Below are 24,509 nucleotides of genomic sequence, written 5' to 3' on the forward strand. Positions count from 1 at the left end.
TAGGTCTGACGTTATCGTCAAATCACAATTTGGCTGACCGCCTGTATTAGAATGTTTTCTGGAAGATAATATCAAGACTACTGTATGTAGCTGCAAATGGGTGGGTAGCATGGAAAGGTAATTATCAGGAGAAAGTACCAAGCCACTATAACCATATAGCACTTGCAATGCACAGGAAGACAAGGACCCGAGATACAACAGAGGGAAGGAATGTGCCCAACCACTTGCATGGTCAGGGTTTGAACCCCGACCTGCAAGAAATGAGACTGATGCTGAACCGACTAGTCCAAGTGGTTGGGTGGGGTGGGCTGCAAAGAATTTCCTTTGAGCTATGCCAGGAACAGATTTACATACACTACAAGTGTACATATTACACTGTAGGCCTATGTACAGTACATAATCACTTTTTTGTCAATTATGTGCAAATAAATCATGCTATTCCCCACACTGTTTAAGCTAAAGCAAAATAGCAAACATGTAATCTGCCTAACTTTATCACACCACTCTCCCCTACACGAAGAGTCAGCAAAATTGTTGACCAAACCACACACTAGAAAGTGAAGGGACGACGACATTTCGGTCCGTCCCTTCATTTTCTATTGTGTGGTTTGGTCAACATGTTTCAGCCACATTATTGTGACTCCTCGTCTGCATACTGTAAAACTGTCTCTCCACAAGTTCATGGACCTAATGACTTAACCCACACAGAACCTCCCATTGCATTCAAATCATAAACATAATTATATACATTTTTAATTATCTTAAGTTTTGCATGATTAAACGTATAGTTTATAGGAAGTTTGTTCTAATTTTTTTATTATTGCACAGACAGATGGCACCTTTTATAATAACTGAACTCCAAGGATTAACATAACTTATTGAATAATCAAAGATTTCAAATTAAATTAATTAATAACTAATAAGACCTTTTTCCTTAAGACACGACACTAGGCAATGTGAGGTTTAACATCTGAATGCAATGACACATGCTTTTTCAAATGTCTAAGATACTTATATCGTTTCCCACATTTGGGACATTCATAAGGCTTAATATCCGAATGCACTTTCCTGTGTACATTCACATTTTTAGGACGCATGAACCTTTTTCCACAATCAGGACATTCATAAGGCTTATCAGTAGAATGTACGAACCTGTGTGACTTCATTGTGTCAAGACGGCCAAATGTTTTGCCACACACTGTACACTCGTAACGCCTATCACCTGAATGCACGACACTGTGCCTCTTAAGAGTTGTAGGATTACTGAATCCTCTCCCACATTCAGGGCATTCATAAGGCCTGTCACTCGTATGTATCACCATGTGAGTCCTCAGATTTGGAAAACGACTGAATCTTTTCCCACAATCTGGACACTCATAAGGCTGATCACCCTTAAGCACCATCCTCTCTGTTTTCACATCTCGAAGACTGAACCTATTCGCAAGCTCGGGACACTCCTGAGGCTTGTCACCCATATGCACCATTCTGTGGGACTTCATAGTGCCTAGACGACTAAATCTTTTCCCACACTCTGGACACTCATGAGGTCTATCACCCGAATGCACTGAAATATGTTTTATCATAACTCCACGTTCTCTGAATTTTCTCCCACATTCAGCGCACTCAAAAGGCTTGTGATCAGAATGCACCTGCATGTGTCTCTTCATACCTCTAATATGACTAAATGTTTTCCCACACTCTGGACACTCATGAGGTCTGTCATCCGAATGTACTGTTATGTGATTCTTCAAGCTTATAACATGACGGAATCTTTTCCCACACACAGGACATCCATGAGGCTTGTCATCCGTATGCACCAACATGTGAGACTTCACAGTTCCAATATGACGGAATCTTTTCCCACACACAGGACATTCGTGGGGCTTTTCACCCGTGTGCACTAACATGTGAGTTTTCACATGCCCTGAAGTGGCAAAGGCTCTCCCACATTCTGGACATTCATGGGTTTTCATCTTCGTGACTGTGCAGTTTGTGTAAAGGTCATCTTCTTCCGATAACTGCATTAGTTGTCTTAGGACTTCGGGCATTTCCTGGAGACACATGACTGCTGCTGGATATGGTAATTAAAACAGCGTTATTTTATGCTTGGTGCCACAAATGTTGTCTCCCGATGACTGCTGTAGTTGTCTAGTCACTTGAGGCCTCTGCTGGAGAGAGAACACTGCTGCTGATGAAAGATATTAGGCCAGGATATAATGTTGTTGTTGATTTAGGGGCACAATGACACAAGTGCCAGATGTGCTCCCTTGTAGGGTAAACTCCAAAGCCTCGAGACAGTTTACACATTCCTCGTCTGTGAAAAACTACCGTGTCTTGGGGTAAATAAACGCACTTTTTAGCATACATTTGGCGAGCCTCTGGTGTCCACTGGATAGGCGAGCGACAGACATAACCCCACACAGAGAAGCAGCAGGAAGACTATCGGCACCCAGGGACCCCAGACAACGTGTCAGGCGTCCTGTAAACAATTGCAGCAGAATCATGCTGGCCGCTCCTAAGCTCGAGTCAATCTTGCTAAAACGACTTCCAGTGATCTCCGGCAGACCGGAGGTCTGGGTCTTTCAAGTATTTACATACTTAAAATCCAGGAGCCCATAAAGACGCACCAACTCCCGGCACCTCTCCGCCAAGCTGGCGCCGGAAACAGTCTCTACGCCCGAAGAACCAAACGGTAAATGGAAAAACAAAAAAATCTATCCACTTCCTCCTGTCAAGCGAGACACATGCGCCAGGCGCCCTAACGACCCGGACCGCTATATAGGAACGCCTAACAACTGTACCGAGCCCCGGTGGTCAGGAACTACGGAACGTGTTCCTGCAGGCCCCAGGAACAGCAGGGGGGTCCGGAAGTTTAGTCGTTGTCGAGGTTAAACCAGAATAATATGGAGAACTTCCCGGTGACGCTTGTTGTGATGGCGTCGGGCGCTTCCTCTCCCGTGGCTATGGTCACGTTTTCTTTGATCTGCGACGGTGGGTAAACTGTGATATATTTGGCTGAATTGGAATTTACCGGAATTTATCTGACGAATCATTATCTCGCTAGTGGTTCGACAGGGTCAGGAATCTGGCGGGGCAGAAATTGTTGGGCACATCTCGTAATGGGCCTGTTCACCTAGCAGTATTGGTATTCAATCCACAGGATTGAATTCATTTCAAACATTAGACATCTAATACTAGTAAACAGACTGAACAAAAGCCATCTTGTAACACGGGGTTGGGTTCCTCTCTCTACTTCTCTACCTTCTACTCCCTCTACCCGTATTCTTACTTTTTATTCTCTACCAAGGGACTCCAAAACTTTTACCAAAGCCAACTCCACGCCACGTGGTCCTAAGACGATTGACCGACTTAGGATTCTACACCCAGTATGACGTGACCTAGGCTCTGAGCAAAACTCTAGAGTCGCCTCTACGCTGCCACCACCAGACCAGTAACACAAGAGCAATGATCGAGGTCTGGATCGATCACGCTAATTAATCAACCTAGGGGCTTGATCCCCACTATATACGATGACCTTGAGTGTGGAATAAATTACACGGTAATGATAATTCCGATTCGATGTTAGAATCGGCGCCCAATCCAACTTTACCTCGTGTGGACCACGTGACCAGGACAAGTTTACACATAAAACACATGGAAACAATAAAAATGCAAATTCTTAACTTAATTAATTTATTAAAAGAAAACTAAAACAAAAGGCTAAATATGTTCACTCCCTGTCACTTTAACACTCCCTACTTGACCTGAATGGCAAATGAGACTATTTCTATACATAACCATAGCAACTATACCTCTATGTTTTCCAGCTAAGATGTTGGGCTGGTCTCGGGGAGGGTAAGATGTTTGACCTCTCCCAGCTGCTTCCGTTTCCACACTGATCTTTTCCTCGTCTGGTCTACCCCAGACAAGAACATTGTAACCTTCCGCCTAGTCAAAGTTTCCAAGTTACTAGCAAGGTTTAAGTTATAACAATTAAACTCTGTTGTACTTAATTGATCCAGACTGGTTGAATTATTTTACTGAAATTACACAAGCCTCTAACGGCAGAGCTGTTCCCGATCCCCAAAATGGTTAATTGAACTTTGAGAAATAGTAGACCTGTCAACCCCTGATGACCTATGACCGCTGGTCACTCTGCCTCACAAGTTAGATCTGATTCGTGACGTCACTGGTGGTGACTTAAACTCAATAATTAGAATACTCTTGATATTGTATCCAGTACTATTATACAATACAATTTTAATGCAAAATGAATAAAGGCTAATTTCTCTAAATTACTGAATACTATAGGATGGTTTATTATACGCAGCTATGAACAAAGCGTCGGTTATTTCCACCGCGAATTCCCCTGGGGGTCAGGTCACCATGCGGGCTCAGCTTCCCATTCTCTTTTGTCGATAAACCACTCTGGATAATTCTTACAACAGCCTAGTCTGTTACAATCTGATTATTTCGTGGGACTTTAATTTTGATCTCTACGAGCCTGATAACCCTCCGGCCGCTAGTTTACTCAACTGTATGAGTTCCTGCTTCCTTATACACTTAATCACTAGATCTACTAGAATCACTGATAGTACTGCCTCTGCTCTTAACCACATCTTGACTAACATAACCTCTCCACTTACTTCAGGGATAATCAATGATAGGACCATAGACCATTATCCCAGATTTTACCTAACCAACATAAATAAACCACCTCTAGATACAATGAAGATTAGCTTTAGGCTGCACAATGAAACATCTATAAGAAATTTTATTGCTGCTGTTGCTAATATCAACTGGGAGACTGAACTGGGTAACATAGTGAACATCAACATAGCAGTACAAACATTTCTTCAGAAAACTCTCAGCCTCTATAACACCCTCTGTCCAATGCAAGCGAAACAAGTCACAACTAAAATTGTGAAATTGTAAAATTTAAAAAAATGCTGTCTTATTTATTTATTTATTTATTTATTTATTTATTTATTTATTTATTTATGCATATACAAGAATGTACATAAGGAATGTGAGGATACAAATATGGTAATTACAGTCTTGTAAAGCCACTAGCACGCGCAGCGTTTCGGGCAGGTCCTTAATCTAAGAAAATTTTAAGGAGGTAAATACTTGCAAAATTTATAGACAAAAAAATGATAACAGATTACATGGAATGAAAAAAAAGAAGAGAGAGAAAATTATAGGTACAGTATATTAAAGCACATAGGTAGCTATGATTGATTGCAATGACAGCTTAAAATGGTAGTTGACAACAAATGGTAGTCACAATACAGCATATGGCTAGCACATAAAAGAAGACAGCAATGAACACAATGATAAGGTTGTTTGATATTACATAAAAATTAGGAGATTGGGTAACACTAGGTACAGAGCAAATTTAAAGCTCAGTGTAGGAAACTAAATAGATGAAGTTAGGTACTTTTTGGTTTTGCTTTTAAATAAGGCAAAAGTTTTACAGAAAAAGTCTTTTTGTCTTGTTTTTTGTCTTCTTTTATGTGCTAGCCATATGCTGTATTGTGCCTACTAATTTTTGTTGAAACTATCATTCAAGCTGTCATTGCAATCACTCTGAGCTACCTATGTGCTTTAATATACATACAATTTTCTCTCATCTTTTATTTTTTTTCTTGCTATGTAACTGTTATCATTTTTAGAAATTTTGCAAGTATTTACATACTTAAAATTTTCTTAGATTAAGGACCTGGCAGAATGCTGCGCGTACTAGTGGCTTTACAAGAATGTAATTACTAGGCTTTGTATCATCACAATCCCAATGTACCTTCTTGTATATAAATAAATAAATAAATAAATAAATAAATAAATAAATAAATAAATAAATAAATAAATAAATAAATAAATACATAAATAAATAAATAAATAAATAAATAAATAAATAAATAAATAAAAGGTTAAACAATCCATGGTTACAAAGGGTATATCTTGAGGTTATCTTGAGATGATTTCACCATTTGGTCACCACTTGGTCCGGGAGACATCTCCCGTCACGCAGGGTGCAGTTGCGCCTCCACAGATCTCCAGTATCATCTTTTGATACTGGTAATGGCTCGAAAGGGCCACCACTTACGGGCTATTCATGCCCGTGCCACCTCTTGGGTGGCTTAATCTTCATCATCAATCAGATGATTTCGGGGCTTAGTGTCCCCGCGGCCCTGTCCTCGACCAGGCCTCCTTTTTGTTACACACCCCCAGGAAGCAGCCCGTAGCAGCTGTCTAACTCCCAGGTACCTATTTACTGCTAGGTAACAGGGGCATCAGGGTGAAAGTAACATTTTGCCCATTTGTCTCCGCCTCCACCGGGGATCGAACCCGGAACCTCAGGATTACGAATCCGAAGCGCTGTCCACTCAGCTGTCAGGGGTATACTTAAATCTATTAATAAAAAACAAATAAAAACATGACCTTGCGAAAAAGTATAGGTTAGGAGTCGTCTCCAAAGAAGGTTCAAAGATTTACTCATCATTGCTGTCTAAAATAATTAGGAGAGCCAAAATAAAATACTACGAAAATAAATTTACCCAAATTAAGAGCAACCTGGAGCACTATTTCCCAAATATTGGGATAATAAAGATTATGAAAAAAAAATCAATAGTCTTATCCATTGACGATGGTGTGCTTTCAGCCTCTGACACTGCTATTGAATTCAATAGGTTCTTCTCATCCATTGGGTCATCCCTTTCTCCTGATATTCCATCCTCACTCACTAATATTAAAGACTACCTTACAGGTAACAATCCAGAGTCTCTGTACCTAACTCCCGCTAACTCCTCTGATGTTAATGAGGTAATCCTTTCCCTTAAAATTGTCAAGTGCCCTTGATGAGATACCATCCCTAATTTACAAAAAAGCCTCCAGATTTCTAGCTCCTGTCATTGCATTGTTCTTCAATAAATCACTTGAACTCCAAATCTTTTCGGATATTCTATAAAAAATGAGAGTAACCCCAGTCCATAAATTTGGTGATCTCACTGATGTCAACAATTACAGACCTATATCAATTCTACCAACCTTGTCAAAAATATTTGAAAAGCTAATCTACAAGCAGCTTTACTCTTATCTAGCCAAACACAATATACTTAGCTCTTGCCAATATAGTTTTAGACCCAAAAAAAGCACTAACAATGCACTTATTAGTATGGTTAACTTGATTCACGCAGCTCTTGATAAAAAGGAGTTCCCTGTTGGGTTATTTGTGGACCTGCGTAAGGCTTTTGACACTGTCAACCACCAAAACCTTCTTCTTAAATTACATCATTATGGAGTCAGAGGACACTCCCTGCAATACCTTCAGTCTTACCTTACTGACAGGCTCCAGTATGTTGCTGTGAATAATTCCATTTCTCCCACCCTACCCATCAACATTGGTGTTCCTCAGGGCAGCATACTTGGCCCTCTCCTCTTTCTCATCTACATTAATGACCTTCCAAATGCCTCCCAACACCTCAAACCAATTCTATTTGCTGACGACACAACCTTCATTTACTCCAGTCCTGATCCCCTTGCTCTAAATGCCACTGTAAATACTGAGCTAAATAAAGTCCATCTTTGGCTAACTGCCAACAAACTCACCCTTAACATTGACAAAACTTTCTATATTTTGTTTAGTAATAAATCCTCTAATCAAATTAATCTAAGAATAAACAATACCCAAATTAGTAACAAAGTTGATGGTAAATTCCTTGGCGTTCTCATCGACCACAAGCTGAATTTCCAGGGACACATTCTAAATATATCAAAAAAGTTTCTAAAACTGTTGGCATTCTTTCTAAGATCAGATATTATGTACCTCGCCCTGGCCTGGTGACGCTCTATTACTCCCTTATCTATCCATATCTCAACTATGGTATTTGTGCTTGGGGTTCTACTACCCAAAATCATTTACGTCCTCTAATTACTCAACACAAAGCTGCTATTAGGACAATATCGAACTCTGGCCCCAGACATCACTCGGTACCCCTACTCAAATCTCTGAATATGTTAGACATTAAGTCACTGCACATTCTCTCATGTGTATTATACATATATAAAACGCTGAACTGTAATGCCAATCCTGACCTCAAAAGCTTCATAGAAGGTTGTAACAGAACCCATGAGCACCACACCAGAAATAAATACAGTTTTGATATTCCAAAAGTACGACTTAATCAAACTAGAAATGCTCTACAAATCAAGGGACCCAGAATGTGGAATGACCTTCCCAACCATGTTAAAGACTGTACCTCTCTCAACCAGTTTAAGATAAAAACTAAGTTATACCTAATTAACTCCCTGTAACCTACCTTTTTTTTTAGTTTAGTTCATTTATTATGCCCCCCATACCCATCTTGTGGGCGGTAGTGGAAAGGGTTACAGAGGCACATAATGGGCTCAGGGACTGAACCCCACAATTCATTTAGCTAAGCAAGTTACAATCTTGATGAGCTAGTTACAAAATTCAATATAAGTCATCACATCAACAATGGGTTCGAGATCGACCTCAAGTACAGGTTCTAAATTAAGCAACTGACATATGTGGAGAGCTAGTGTCACAATTGATATGTTTGTCCTGCACACCGCCCCCCATCCAGTGGGCAGCGGTGGATAGGTTACACCGCCCCCCATCCAGTGGGCAGCGGTGGATAGGTTACAATCACTCAGTTACTACCTACAGTTAGTAAACGGGGGATATTTGGCTAAAATTTCTACCCCTCAAATTGTCAACTCCACGTCTTGGTATTTTCAAACAATACTGTTTGTTGACCAAGTTGTATAATGGCTGATTTCTGCCATGTTCCCGCCCCCCCCCCATTTATTTTTGTCTACATAATATATACTTTAATCTCAATTACTATTAAGTTTTAATCTAAGTGTTTTTCCTGCCCGAAACGCTAAGCGTATTAGTTGCTTTAGGCATTATATGTACTACCTCTGTCTATAAATCCAACATTATGTTTGTAACTCATCTGCTATGTATGTACATTTACCTGAATAAACATTTGGATATTATTTGATTTGGTATGGGGTCCACGTTTGGCATTTACGTCTTCAGCGGGTAGGCTGTTCCACGGGTTTACAACCCTGTGAGGGAGAAAAGCATCTCCTGTTTCCTATCCTTCGGGCCAGATTCACGAAGCAGTTACGCAAGTACTTACGAACGTGTACATCTTTCCTCAATCTTTGACGGCTTTGGTTACATTTATTAAACAGTTTACAAGCATGAAAACTTGCAAATCAACTGTTGTTATTGTTATAAACAGCCTCCTGGTGCTTCGGAGCTCATTAACTGTTTAATAATTGTAAACAAAGCCGCCAAAAATAAGAAAAGATATACAGGTTCGTAAGTGCTTGCGTAACTGCTTCGTGAATCTGGCCCCGAGGTCCCCCCCCTTCCCCCCCAGGGTGGTCTTACTGGCCCTCCCCAGGATGCAACACCCACAACAGTTGACTAACTCCCGGTACCAATTTACTGCTAGGTGAACAGAGGCTATAGTTAAGGATTGGCGCCCAGTCAATCCTCCCGGCCGGGATTCGAACTCTGGCCAAATTGCTTGCGAAGTGTGAGGCGAGTGTGTTACCACTGCGCCACAGGGAGGTTCTTGAGATGATTTGATTGATTGGGGTGGATTAGTGGATTAGGCAAACTACCAGACTACCCACGAATCCTACACTGCTTGAATCCTATATGTCTGTGTGTGAACTTTTGTCAAAATACAACGTTTATATGTCTACTCTGTTACAAGTGACCACCTATCAACCTCTGGAGGGTTATTAAGGTCTGTCAACCTCTGGAGGGTTATTAAGACCTATCAACCTCTGGAGGGTTATTAAGGCCTATCAACCTCTGGAGGGTTATTAAGGTCTGTCAACCTCTGGAGGGTTATTAAGACCTATCAACCTCTGGAGGGTTATTAAGGTCTGTCAACCTCTGGAGGGTTATTAAGACCTATCAACCTCTGGAGGGTTATTAAGGTCTGTCAACCTCTGGAGGGTTATTAAGGTCTATCAACCTCTGGAGGGTTATTAAGGTCTATCAACCTCTGGAGGGTTATTAAGGCCTATCAACCTCTGGAGGGTTATTAAGACCTATCAACCTCTGGAGGGTTATTAAGACCTATCAACCTCTGGAGGGTTATTAAGGTCTATCAACCTCTGGAGGGTTATTAAGGTCTATCAACCTCTGGAGGGTTATTAAGGCCTATCAACCTCTGGAGGGTTATTAAGGTCTGTCAACCTCTAGAGGGTTATTAAGGCCTATCAACCTCTGGAGGGTTATTAAGACCTATCAACCTCTGGAGGGTTATTAAGGTCTATCAACCTCTGGAGGGTTATTAAGGTCTATCAACCTCTGGAGGGTTATTAAGGCCTATAAACCTCTGTAGGGGTTATTAAGGCCTATCAACCTCTGGAGGATTATTAAGGCCTATCAACCTCTGGAGGGTTATTAAGGCCTATCAACCTCTGGAGGGTTATTAAAGCCTATCAACCTCTGGAGGGTTATTAAGGCCTATCAATCTCTGGAGGGTTATTAAGGCCTATCAATCTCTAGAGGGTTATTAAGGCCTATCAACCTCTGGAGGATTATTAAGGCCTATCAATCTCTGGAGGGTTATTAAAGCCTATCAATCTCTGGAGGGTTATTAAGACCTATCAATCTCTAGAGGGTTATTAAGGCCTATCAACCTCTGAAGGGTTATTAAGGCCTTTCCACCTCTGAAGGGTTATTAAGGCCTATCAACCTCTGGAGGGATATTAAGGCCTATCAACCTCTGGAGGGTTATTAAGGCCTATCAACCTCTGGAGGGTTATTAAGGCCTATCAACCTCTGGAGGGTTATTAAGGCCTATCAACCTCTGGAGGGTTATTAAGGCCTATCAACCTCTGGAGGGTTATTAAGGTCTATCAACCTCTGGAGGGTTATTAAGATCTATCAACCTCTGGAGGGTTATTAAGGCCTATCAACCTCTGGAGGATTATTAAGACCTATCAACCTCTGAAGGGTTATTAATTAAGGTCCGTCAACCTCTGGAGGATTATTAAGACCTATCAATCTCTAGAGGGTTATTTAGGCCAATTAACCTCTGAAGAGTTATTAAGGTCTATTAACCTCTTTTAAAAAGTTTTTATCTAATGTCTTTGCGGTTCATTTGGGTACAGTACTAAGTGATGGGTTCGCGTACATCCATGTTAAATTGTTATTATTTACCTTCTCGATTCCTCTGAGAATTTTGTAGGTGGTGATCATGTCTTCCTTGACTCTTCTGTCTTCCAGCGACGTGAGGTTTATTTGCAGTAGCTTTTCATCATAACTCCTACCTCTCAGCTCTGGGACTAGTCTGATGGTATACCTGTTATATATGATTACAACTATAAGTTTTTGTTCTCTAATTGCTATGGCACCTGTTAAGTAGTTACTGAAACCTTCACAGCCCTGAATAACCATCTCAAAACTCCAGCCTTTTACCAGCAGAGCTACTCCACCTCATACTCCTCTTCCTTCTCTGTCTTTCCGCATAACACAGTATTTCTGTGGTAACACTGCATCTGTTAGGGTTTTCGTTAGCTTTGTTTCTGCGAGTGCTATTATGTCTGGGTTTTCTTTTAGTGCCCATTCTCCAAGATCATTTATTTGTAATCCCATCTATATTAGTGTACATTGCCTTGTGTGTGGTGTGTGTGTGTGTGTGTGTGTGTGTGTGTGTGTGTGTGTGTGTGTGTGTGTGTGTGTGTGTGTGTGTGTGTGTGTTCCCAACGACCAAAATATAACATAATAATAATCATAGCAGCTCACACACACAAAAATGATGCAATGTCTCGTTTTCTTTTTGAGGGTCAAAAGGCTAGGTTAAGTTCATGCAACTTAGTACACCATTTAAGTGACGTTGTGACCGCGATAGGCCGGGCTGGTGTGTGTCTGTGGGAGACACAATGCACAGGGGAACTGTAGAGGGAAATTCAAACAAGAAGAATGTATAATTTTGCATATAATCACACTTTAATGAGCATGAATAAACAAGATAATTATTTACATGGGTTACAATTTCTTAATCTAGATGTGGAAGTATATAGTTAATAAAATGCAATTTCACTATGTAAATATTGAAATGCTTTGGATAAGACATAAGTTTTAAGGACGTATTAATTATCAAGAAGTTGAAAAAAAATTTCCCCTAGGAACAGGTAAAGAATTAGGTTTAATTTATATTATATAAACTGATTATTACACATTATCTTTTATGCTATTTAGGTTAACTGATGACTCCAAGCTAGTAAGATCTTGAGATATATAGCAATATATTCAATTATTTATGCACAGTAGCTATATATGTGTGTATATATAATATATTAGAAAAATGTCGATAAAGTTTCTAAACTAGCTAGACTAGAATTGTGTGCGAGTATCGTTGAAGAATTTCATAATTACATAATAATTACAATATACACAACAATTTCATTACAATCACTTAATTTTTTCACATAAAAATTATATAAATATATTTCAACTTACTAAACTTTCTGAGAGAGAGAAATTTCTCCCTCACAGTCATCATGTTCAATATTAACACAATCTAGAAGATTCTAGAATGAAATATGAGTTAAAAAAATTATTCTTAAACCACACTTAAAAATGTAAATCCATAATACCTTATCACGCCTGTACTAAAAATCATGTACAAAATAATTTATTAATACATTAAAAAAACGCAAATTTTTCACACATTTCAGAAAAAAATAACAATAATTAGAGGCTTTTCTTCTGTATTCATCACAAAGCGATGCTTTATATATTACGTAAAGGAAGCAATGGTATTTTTATGTTAAATTTTTCTTGAAGCATTTTCTGATGCTGAATTGGCAGGTGGTATTAATTTAAGAATATTTACATTAAAAAAGTCAATAACGAATATATAGTGTAGTCTAATAGACATTATTAGGTTTTAAGTCAATTAAAATTCTATTATTTTAGGAAAGTTTCATCGAACGGCAGTGATTGGCCCGTTCATATCCTGGTGCCCGAAGCTCATTGGCCGAGTCATTTGCCGCGCGCTAAAAAAGGATAGCGATCTCAATGGTGATTGGTTATTTACATAAAGGTGCGGGTAGAGGTAGCCAATGAGTGACTGGCATATAAATCTTGGCCAAACATGTGTGAGAAAATGTTTCTCCATTGACTCAAAAATTGAACAGCTTATTGGAGGAAAGTATTGAGACATTTATATATTATAGGTCTCTGCGGAGACAACATGCGAGTAGGCCTACGGCCATGATATAAGCCAGGGTGAACTTGGCCATTTTGCCGAGTTCTGAAACCGGTTAACGGTTCTTTGAAATCAAATTTTACACAGTGACTAATCCACGGTGACTGTGTGCTCCCTCACCATCACTCCATCACCAAGACCACCTCTCCAACGCTGCCACCACCACCATCACCATCACCGCTCTCGCTCCTCCAGCTCTTGGGCCACAACCTGCAAATTGGTAATAAATCTTAACACTCACACACACTTTGGGGGCCTCGCGGCTGAGTGGACAGCGCTCTGGGATCATAGTTCTAAGGGCCCGGGTTAGTTAACAATTAACAACTCTGCCCCCGACAGAGGCAGAAACAAATTGGAAGAGTTTCTTTCACCTTGTTGTCCCTGTTCACCTATCAGTAAATAGGTACTTGGGAGTTGGACAGCTGCTATGGGCTGCTTCCTGGATGTGTGTGTTAGAGAAATGTAGTAGACATAATAGAGGACAAATAAATTGGTTAGATAGGCGGGGTTCCAGAGCTAATTGCTCGATTCTGCAGACACAAATAGTAAATACACACACATACAAAATATTGGAAAAAGTAATTAAAACTAAATGGGTAGAACTGGAGACAAACGATACAGTATCAGACAGACAGTATGGGTTTCGATCTGGAAGATCCTGTGTATCGAATTTACTCAGTTTCTATGATCGGGCCACAGAGATATTACAGGAAAGAGATGGCTGGGTTGACTGCATCTATCTGGACCTAAAAAGGAAAGAGATGGCTGGGTTGACTGCATCTATCTGGACCTAAAAAGGAAAGAGATGGTTGGGTTGACTGCATCTATCTGGACCTAAAAAAGGCTTTCGACAGAGTTCCCCATAAGAGAAACAGTCTGGAAACTGGAACACATTGGATATTTTATTATTATTATTATTTTCGACCACAGACGTGGCCAGACATTTACAATGCTAACCAGCATATATACATTTTCTTCTGTCCTCCATGGACAGGGTTAGAGATGTGTTAAACATATAGTTCAGGGGTTTATTGAACACTCAACCACAGAAGGTGATTCGCTGCTTTTAAAATTTTAAACATGCAGGTACTCTCAGGGGAGCCAGGTACATGGAGGTACTCTCAGAGGAGCCAGGTACATGCAGGTACTCTCAGGGAAGCCAGGTACATGGAGGTACTCTCAGGGGAGTCAGGTACATGGAGGTACTCTCAGGGGAGCCAGGTACATGCAGGTACTCTCAGGGGAGCCAGGTACCTGGAGGTGCTCTCAGGGGAGTCAGGTACATGGAGGTACTCTCAGGGGAGCCAGGTACATGGAGGTACTCTCAGGGGGAGCCAGGTACATGGAGGTACTCTCAGGGGAGCCAGGTACATGGAGGTACTCTCAGGGGGAGCCAGGTACATGGAGGTACTCTCAGGGGAGCCAGGTACATGGAGGTACTCTCAGGGGGAGCCAGGTACATGGAGGTACTCTCAGGGGAGCCAGGTACATGGAGGTACTCTCAGGGGAGCCATGTACATGGAGGTACTCTCAGGGGAGCCAGATACATGCAGGTACTCTCAGGGGAGCCTGGTACATGGAGGTACTCTCAGGGGAGCCAGGTACATGCAGGTACTCTCAGGGGAGCCAGGTACATGGAGGTACTCTCAGAGGAGCCAGGTACATGCAGGTACTCTCAGGGAAGCCAGGTACATGGAGGTACTCTCAGGGGAGCCAGGTACATGGAGGTACTCTCAGGGGAGCCAGGTACATGCAGGTACTCAGGGGAGCCAGGTACATGGAGGTACTCTCAGGGGAGTCAGGTACATGGAGGTACTCTCAGGGGAGCCAGGTACATGCAGGTACTCTCAGGGGAGCCAGGTACCTGGAGGTGCTCTCAGGGGAGTCAGGTACATGGAGGTACTCTCAGGGGAGTCAGGTACATGGAGGTACTCTCAGGGGAGCCAGGTACATGCAGGTACTCTCAGGGGAGCCTGGTACATGGAGGTACTCTCAGGGGAGCCAGGTACATGCAGGTACTCTCAGGGGAGCCAGGTACATGGAGGTACTCTCAGAGGAGCCAGGTACATGCAGGTACTCTCAGGGAAGCCAGGTACATGGAGGTACTCTCAGGGGAGCCAGGTACATGGAGGTACTCTCAGGGGAGCCAGGTACATGGAGGTACTCTCAGAGGAGCCAGGTACATGCAGGTACTCTCAGGGAAGCCAGGTACATGGAGGTACTCTCAGGGGAGCCAGGTACATGGAGGTACTCTCAGGGGAGCCAGGTACATGCAGGTACTCTCAGGGGAGCCAGGCACATGGAGGTACTCTCAGGGGAGTCAGGTACATGGAGGTACTCTCAGGGGAGCCAGTGTTACGGCCCTCTCGGGACGCAACGGGGTTCTCACTCTGATGTTGTTAGAGGAAGATATATGTATCCGTTCCCAAGCCAGTAGTGGCTATCAAGGGATGAGATCCGTGACGCAAGTAACTTAAAGGGAGTAGGGAAAGAAAGCTAAGAACTTAATATAATATAATGTTCACCATCACCATTTAAATATATAAAAGTAAAACGTACACAAGGGGGAGGGGTATTAACACTTTACAAAGGGGATCAACACTGTAGTCTGCTGGAGACTATGGATCCTCGAAGCTAGGTGCTGAGTCCGCGGTGCTTTCTTCGTGGCCTCAAGACGTGTCCTCTGAGAACGCCGAGCCTACCCTGGCCACAGGTCAGCCACAACACAGGTCCACTGGGGGCACCGTCGTGGAGGCCGTCAACCACACGTCCAGCAGGTCTGCTGGCAGGTACTGAGCCACCAAGGCTGGTACGGCCACTCCACGAACGATAAAAGGGGTACGCCCTAGACAGGAGTCTCGTGTGATATCACCAATCACCCTCCTGTCCTCAATACCCCAGTGGATTATCGTCTCCAATGGTCGGTCCCGGGTAAATCCTTCCACTGCCACTCCACTGGCAGGCTTAACACACCACAGTGTTCTTCCGGGGGACGACGTCACGACAGCTGCAGCAAACTTCACTGTATGGAGACTGGCTGCCTCGGGTAGACCGACTCAATCGTCAACACAGTGGTCCCAGGTCGACTCTGTAAACAGACACGTCATCAATAACTGGGACACTAATACACCACACTCACAGGCTCAGATACTAACACCTGACGTATCCAGTCCATAGATGGCGCTGTCGTCGGAGCACCACCTCACCAGAGGTCAGGAGCGGCGGTGTTGAGCGCTGAACCAGACTGGAAACTGGTCCTCGAGGCCAGTACACGCTGTCCTCACTAGGTGTCGTCGTTCGTTTGGCGGGGGTTTCGGGAGCTGACCCACAGATGGCGTGTTTGTCACTGCTCCACGCTCGGACGCTGGATCCGGGTTCGTAACACCTCCCCACCAAAAAGAATTTGGTTTGGGGTTCTATAAAAAGAAACACAAACCAAATTAGTACGACGACACAACTCCAAATGGACACACATGCTTTATAATCTGGGATGTCGAGGCTGTCACGTCTACAGAACTGTACTGAGGAACCCTGGCACAAAGGGAACTTGTAGATAGAAGGCAATGATCTGCCTGATATAATCGTCCACATCTCCACTGCGATGTCAAGCAGGGGCATCATCTCACACCTCTCTAGTACGGATTGGTTTTGACACGATCTGGGGTGACTCGACACTTCTCTATGTCGTGGCACCGATGACGGCTGACCACAGACGGCATTTCTGGTGCCAGTCCGATGGTCCTTCAGGGAGACAGGAACCTGGAATACAGGGGTCTGATAATTCAGAGTGATAGCGACAATGGGCAAGTCAGTACTTACTATACACTCTTCTACTAGGCCCACACCTAGTTCCAACAGAGCTGCTTGCTCACCGAAGATGGCATTCGCTCTGCCCCCGTCAGGTCGACCAACGTTCCGTATAACGCTGTGTTGAGGCTCAGCAGTCACGCGGGGGGTGTCAACCTGTCGGAAACAGTCACTCACATTATCACATGCCGTACCTCCTGTATCAACCATTACCTTCCAGGTCCCTTCTTCAACTGCAACACTTGCAGTACAACTCTCCAATCCCTGGGACCTCTTCGCGATGTTCATGGGAGCCATCATTCGTCGGGTCGTCCACCGGTCCTCACTGAGAGCACAAACAAGAACACATACGAAAAACAAACAAAATACCGATAGGAAACATTGGGCCAATTGAGGGATAAGCTTCCTGAACTTGTCATGTCCATAGCCGGCAACATCCACAAGCCTGGCTTGGACCGAAGAGGGCACTAGACCTTTTGAACACACCTCACATACCTCTGACGTCTGGGGAATCTCTGGCTGGCCCACTACACGCTGTAACTTGCCATACCGCAAGTACACCTCAGCCTTCGCTCCAGACTCGTTGGTATCCGTGGGTGTCTGCACACAAGGCCTCTCTTCTAGCTCAGGTACTTCTGCTATCGTAACCTCATGTTCCTTGTCGAGAGAAGAATCAGGAGACACTGCTAGATAGTTCTCAATCTGTAGGCGAGAGGACAAATTAAACATGTTACATCCGGGTTTGTCCTTACCTGGACATTACCATTGCCTGTTACCTCAGACCGTGCTGTTCCGGTAGGCTCGTCCGCTATCTTGGGATGATTGTTGCTCCAATCGGTCACCAAGTCGTTGGCTAGTACCACGTCAATCCCAGCCACAGGGAGGGTATCGACTACTGCCAACTCACTTGTGCCGCTGAAATAAGGCGAGTCAAGGTGTACTGGCACTAAGGGGGCGATGTACTGCGTCCTAGGAAACCCAACCAGGATAACCTCTGGTCTCCCATCCACACTTACTCCCTCGGGTAACGAGCTCTTCACGATCAGGGACTGGGCTGCTCCACTATCTCTGAGCACTACAACTGATCTACCAGTATGATCACTCGTTACATACCCGGTTGAAGTGTGAGGGGCCAACAAACTTGGTCCTTCCTGCTTCGTCGTAGACTGGTTTCCTGCTGGTGGTGTAACACAGCTCATCACCATCACCTCCCTTCGTGCGCTGCCACCTCTTCTGCCTCGGCACCTAGCAGCTATGTGCCCTTTCTGCCCACAAGTCCAGCACACCATATTCCTCCTCGGGCTCCGGTGTTTCGGACTGCTAGGACTTGTTCTTCGGGGGCTACTTGGGGGCGTCTTCTTAGCACTTTGTGGGACGGGTCTTTCTTCTTCTTCTTCGTGAGGTCTGTCAAAACCGGCGCTGGTAATTCCTCGGGACGTACTTAGCAGACGGCCTATGAGTCAGGATATACTCTTCAGCCATGGTGGCTGCTGCACTCAAGGTCTCCACCTGCTGCTCTTCTAAGTATGTCTTGAGGTCTCCAGACAAACAATCCTTGAAGTCCTCGAGCAGAATCAGCTGTTCGAGGTCTTCCCTGGTCTCCACTTTCCGAGAGGCGCACCATTCCTGGAAAAGTCGCTCCTTGATTGTAGCGAATTCGGTGAAAGTGTGCTCTGAGGTCTTCTTCAGGTTTCTGAACTTTTGCCTATACGCCTCAGGTACCAATTGGTACGCCATGAGCACAACCTTCTTCACCTTGTCATAATCGCTGGAGTCGTCAAGGGATAACGTAGAGTAGGCGATTTGGGGCCTTCCCAGTCAAGACTGACTGTATCATGATGGCCCAATTCTCCCTTGGCCACTCCAAAGAGGCAGCGACTTTCTCGAAGGCTGCAAAGAATTTTGACACTTCCTTCTCATGGAATTTGGGGACCATTTTGATGTTTCTTACCGGATCGAAACTACTGGTGTCCGTTGTTTGCCTCCGACCACCGCCTAATCGCAAAACTTCTAGTTCATGTTGTCTCTCTCTTTCCTCTTTGTCTCGTTGTTCTCTTTCTCGCTCTCGTTCTTCTCTCTCTCGTTCTTCTCTCTCTCGTTCTCGTCTCTCTTTCTCGTCTCTCTTCTCTTTCTCGTTCTTCTCTTTCTCGTTTCTCTTCTCTTTCTCGTTCTTCTCTTTCTCGTTTCTCTTCTCTTTCTCGTTCTTCTCTTTCTCGTTTCTCTTCTCTTTCTCTCTCTGCTTTCCTTTCTTCTAATTCTAAACGTCTCATCTCTAATTCTTTATCTTGTCTCTCTCGTTCCATTTCTAATTTCTTCCATTCTATTTCACGGTTGATCTCTAGGGCACGCATCTTGACTGTTAGGAAGCTGATATTAAGCTCGCCTGCATCACTGTCAACGTCGCTGCCTTTATCTTCCTTTTCCATGGAAGCTATGTCTGCACTTTCCTTTGTACTAGGAGTCTCGCCTTCCTGTTTCTCTTCTGCCTTCAAGTGCCGGTGAACCTTGGACAATATTTCCACACGGGAATCACTGGCGCGGATCTTGATCTCCAGGTAGGCGCTCACTAGTACAAGCTCTGGTTTGCTCAGATATTTTAATCTGGCAAGACAATCCTCTCTGTTCAGAAAAGCCTGAACCTCGTCCAGATCATCGATGGTAGCTTTGTCTGCCATTGTCACAGATGGAACACTTAGCACTTAACACACTGCTTACACGTTAGCACTTAACGCACCGAGCACTGTTCTACGCCAATATTGCACTTTATCGCACCAAACACTGCACTTGCCAATATTGCACGTAATCACTTCGGGCACCACACTACCCAATATTGCACTGAGTCCAAGCGAACACTTCGCTCTACAATAGTGCACTAAATCACTGAGCACCGCACTAGTCAATATTGCACTTAATCGCTTAATCACAGCGAGCACCGCACTGCACAATATCGCACTTAGTCACTCTGAGCACCGCACAGGACGTATAACGTCACAATCGTCACACACAGGGGGAATTATATACAGGGATTACGCCACTTCACCACCCCTGTCAAACATACTTAACAAGGGGACGGATCCCGCTGGGGATGCCAATTATGTTACGGCCCTCTCGGGACGCAACGGGGTTCTCACTCTGATGTTGTTAGAGGAAGATATATGTATCCGTTCCCAAGCCAGTAGTGGCTATCAAGGGATGAGATCCGTGACGCAAGTAACTTAAACGGAGTAGGGAAAGAAAGCTAAGAACTTAATATAATATAATGTTCACCATCACCATTTAAATATATAAAAGTAAAACGTACACAAGGGGGAGGGGTATTAACACTTTACAAAGGGGATCAACACTGTAGTCTGCTGGAGACTATGGATCCTCGAAGCTAGGTGCTGAGTCCGCGGTGCTTTCTTCGTGGCCTCAAGACGTGTCCTCTGAGAACGCCGAGCCTACCCTGGCCACAGGTCAGCCACAACACAGGTCCACTGGGGGCACCGTCGTGGAGGCCGTCAACCACACGTCCAGCAGGTCTGCTGGCAGGTACTGAGCCACCAAGGCTGGTACGGCCACTCCACGAACGATAAAAGGGGTACGCCCTAGACAGGAGTCTCGTGTGATATCACCAATCACCCTCCTGTCCTCAATACCCCAGTGGATTATCGTCTCCAATGGTCGGTCCCGGGTAAATCCTTCCACTGCCACTCCACTGGCAGGCTTAAACACACCACAGTGTTCTTCCGGGGGGACGACGTCACGACAGCTGCAGCAAACTTCACTGTATGGAGACTGGCTGCCTCGGGTAGACTGACTCAATCGTCAACACAGTGGTCCCAGGTCGACTCTGTAAACAGACACGTCATCAATAACTGGGACACTAATACACCACACTCACAGGCTCAGATACTAACACCTGACGTATCCAGTCCATAGATGGCGCTGTCGTCGGAGCACCACCTCACCAGAGGTCAGGAGCGGCGGTGTTGAGCGCTGAACCAGACTGGAAACTGGTCCTCGAGGCCAGTACACGCTGTCCTCACTAGGTGTCGTCGTTCGTTTGGCGGGGGTTTCGGGAGCTGACCCACAGATGGCGTGTTTGTCACTGCTCCACGCTCGGACGCTGGATCCGGGTTCGTAACAGCCAGGTACATGCAGGTACTCTCAGGGGAGCCAGGTACCTGGAGGTGCTCTCAGGGGAGTCAGGTACATGGAGGTACTCTCAGGGGAGTCAGGTACATGGAGGTACTCTCAGGGGAGCCAGGTACATGCAGGTACTCTCAGGGAAGCCAGGTACATGCAGGTACTCTCAGGGGAGCCAGGTACATGCAGGTACTCTCAGGGGAGCCAGGTACATGGAGGCAGAAGCTTGTAGACTCTGCAATGATAAACTTCCTGAGCCAAGACCGCAAATGAAGTAACGCCAATAATGAGAAATATAAGCGTACCACTGACACTACACTTTTCACTGACACTTCCAACCCTACAACCCCACCCTACAACCTCCCCTTACAACCCTACAACCCCACCCTACAACCCTACAACCCGAGCCTACCGGAGACGGCGGAGACGTCTCTGGACTCCATGACGGGACGCTGTAGGTCATGTGGCCGTCGACACTGTGTTGTTGGGTCTTGTAGTAGAGGCTGGAGATCTTGGCACTGCATCGGACCGTCATCTCTCCTCCCAGGAAGTGTTGACGCGTGACCCGGAAGTGGAGCCCCAGACGCGTCTCCACCAGTCCTCCGGGGTACTGGCTACTGGTCATGGGTACTAGGTACTGTATGGGTGCCTGTAGGGGGGAGGGGGGGAAGTACACATCAACCCTAACCTAACCAATGCCTAAATATGTACAATATGCTATTGTAAAGCAATATTAATTTATGTTTGAGAATTTTTTTTATTTTTAATCAACATCCATGTTAAAATTTATGAATGCGTTTTTGGGGTCGACCGCTGGATGGAATGGACTTGGTTGAAATTCTTCACTCATTTAGTTCATATACATATAACAAACAACGAAAGCTAACTCTTACCTAACTTAAATATGTATAATATGCTAATATATAATATTAATTTATATACGAGAAAATGTCTATTTTGAATGAATATTATGTTAATGAGTCTTTGGGGTCGGCCGCTGGATGGAATGAACATACCCTGGGAACTGGCTGCTAAATCTTGACAAATCATGTTGATCAGACCACACACTAGAAGGTGAAGGGACGACGACGACGTTTCGGTCCGTCCTGGACCATTCTCAAGTCGATTGTGAGGTCCAGGACGGACCGAAACGTCGTCGTCCCTTCACCTTCTAGTGTGTGGTCTGGTCAACATTCTTCAGCCATTGTGACTCATCGCCTTGAGAAATCTTATTATTAAACCTTGCTGGAAGGTCAACTTGGCTGTGAACTTTGACCCCAACAGAGCCTACACAATACTAACCTCCTCGTCATTGATGAACCAGGTCAGTTGGGCCGGAGGTCGTGACCTGGCTGATATACAGGTCAGGTTAGCTGTGTCGCCAACGTGGTACTGGTGTTTCGTGCCATAGATGCTGGCCCCCCTCAGAGAGGCACTGGGAGCAATGATCTATGAGCACTTTACATTTAAAGTATGTCAAAATTGCCATCGACTGGGAAAGGATCCAGAAAGGTACACGAATCAAAACAGATCACTGTCTGGTTAACCTGCGCAATATACATCCTAAAAGATCAAAATAACTCCCCTGGAAAAAAACAAGCAAAACTCCATGCAACTAGCCCCCCGCACGTTAGTACTACCCCTCCCCCCCCCCCATGTAGGGCATTCTTTGTCATACAACGCTTTGAAATTACTGACGGTTTTGCCTCCACCACCACCTCACCTAACTTGTTCCAACCGTCTACCACTCTGTTTACAAAAATGAATTTTCTTATATTTCTCCGGCACCTCTGTTTCGTTAGTTTAACCCTTAAATGCTAAGGGGTCCTGTGGAGATTTACACCCCTGTGCGCAAGAAAAAAAATTCTAAAAAATGTTTTCGTCTTCTAAAAATGTTGATTTGCGATCCCTGAGCACGGGAAAAATAAACAAAAATCGTAGGTGACATAGTTTGGGTGCAATAGGCCATAGAAGTCTGGCAAAAATAATTTTGAGTACAGCGATGGTTCACACATTTTATTATAAAAATATATCACAATACACACTATTGAATAATATTACTGAAAAAAAAAAAAAAAAAAAATCAGACATTGAAATAATTAGGTAAAAATATCTTTGTAGCGGAGCGGACCTCGTCTGGCAACTGCTCTGTCAACGCCTCTCTTTTTTGCCAGACTTCCTCACCCTATTGTGGCCAAAATATGCCACCAACGATTTTTTTTTATTGTCCCGTGATCAGGGAACACAAATGAACACTTTTATAAGATGAAAGAATTTTTAGGATTTTTTTTTTTTTTGCGCCTGTGGGTGTTGAAGGCAAAATGGCCCCTAGCAGCTCAAGGGTTAATGCCTCTAACCTCTCCTCATATCTCTTGTCCTTCAGTTCTGGGAGCCAATTCGTGGCATGTCTTTTGCACCTTTTCCAGTTTGTTGATTTACTTCTTAAGATATGGGCACCATATAACCGCTGCATATTCCAGCATTGGTCTAACAAAAGTTGTGAACAATTTCTTTAATATTTCTCCATCCATGTATTTAAAAGCAATTCTGAAGTTAGAAAGTGTAGCATCGGCTCCTCGCACAATGTTCTTAATGTGGTCCTCAGGTGACAGTTTTCTATCTAGAACCACCCCCAGATCCCTTTCTTTGTCAGAATTCTTTAAAGAGTTCTCACATAATTTATAGGTTGTGTGGGGTCTATATTCTCCAATTCCACATTCCATAACATGGCATTTATTCACATTAAATTCCATTTGCAAAGTGTTGCTCCATATACTTATTTTGTACAAGTCTTCTTGAAGGGCATGACAATCATCTAGGTTTCTTATCTTCCCTATTATCTTACCATCATCAGCATACATGTTCATATAATTCTGTATTACATCTGGTAGATCGTGTATGTAGACAACGAACATTATCGGTGGAAGAACTGCACCCTGTGGTACTCTACTTGTGACCTTCCTCCAATCCGATACATTGCCTCTGATTACGACCCTCATTTTTCTATCAGGAAATTTTTCATCCATGTTAGAAGCTTACCTGTCACCCCTCCATAATGTTCCAGTTTCCAGAACAACCTCTATGTGGAACTCTGTCAAAAGCCTTTTTTAGGTCCAGATAGATGCAGTCAACCCAACCATATCTTTCCTGTAAAATCTCTGTGGCTCGATCATAGAAACTGAGTAAATTCATTACACAGAATCTTCCAGATCGAAAACCATACAGTCTGTCTGATATTATATAATTTTTCTCCAAGTGTTCTACCCATTTAGTTTTAATTATTTTTTCCAATATTTTGAC

General features: G+C 43.8%; 2 protein-coding genes across 2 annotated transcripts in view; both read right to left on the reverse strand.

Moving 5' to 3' along the window:
- Nucleotides 1-24,509, reverse strand: part of Mtp (microsomal triacylglycerol transfer protein) — a 253,595-nt gene that overhangs the window by 129,918 nt on the left and 99,168 nt on the right. The window lies entirely within an intron of this gene.
- On the reverse strand, nt 11,985-22,617 carry LOC123765350 (uncharacterized). Its single transcript, XM_069330033.1, has 3 exons — nt 22,512-22,617; nt 21,622-21,858; nt 11,985-13,484 (listed from the first exon to the last, which is right to left on the reverse strand). Exons 2-3 carry the CDS (start codon nt 21,832-21,834, stop codon nt 13,449-13,451), a joined length of 249 nt encoding a protein of 82 aa, XP_069186134.1. The 5' UTR covers nt 21,835-21,858; nt 22,512-22,617; the 3' UTR covers nt 11,985-13,448.

The sequence above is a fragment of the Procambarus clarkii genome, chromosome 3 (genome assembly GCF_040958095.1).
Source record: "Procambarus clarkii isolate CNS0578487 chromosome 3, FALCON_Pclarkii_2.0, whole genome shotgun sequence".
NCBI lineage: Eukaryota > Metazoa > Arthropoda > Malacostraca > Decapoda > Cambaridae > Procambarus > Procambarus clarkii.

Coding starts and splice junctions, on each gene's coding strand:
- LOC123765350 (XM_069330033.1), bottom strand. CDS start 21,834: ATGACCAGTAGCCAGTACCCCGGAGGACTGGTGGAGACGCGTCTGGGG. Junction 13,485..21,621: donor AGACGTCTCCGCCGTCTCCG/GTAGGCTCGGGT, acceptor ACCAATTTGCAG/GTTGTGGCCCAAGAGCTGGA.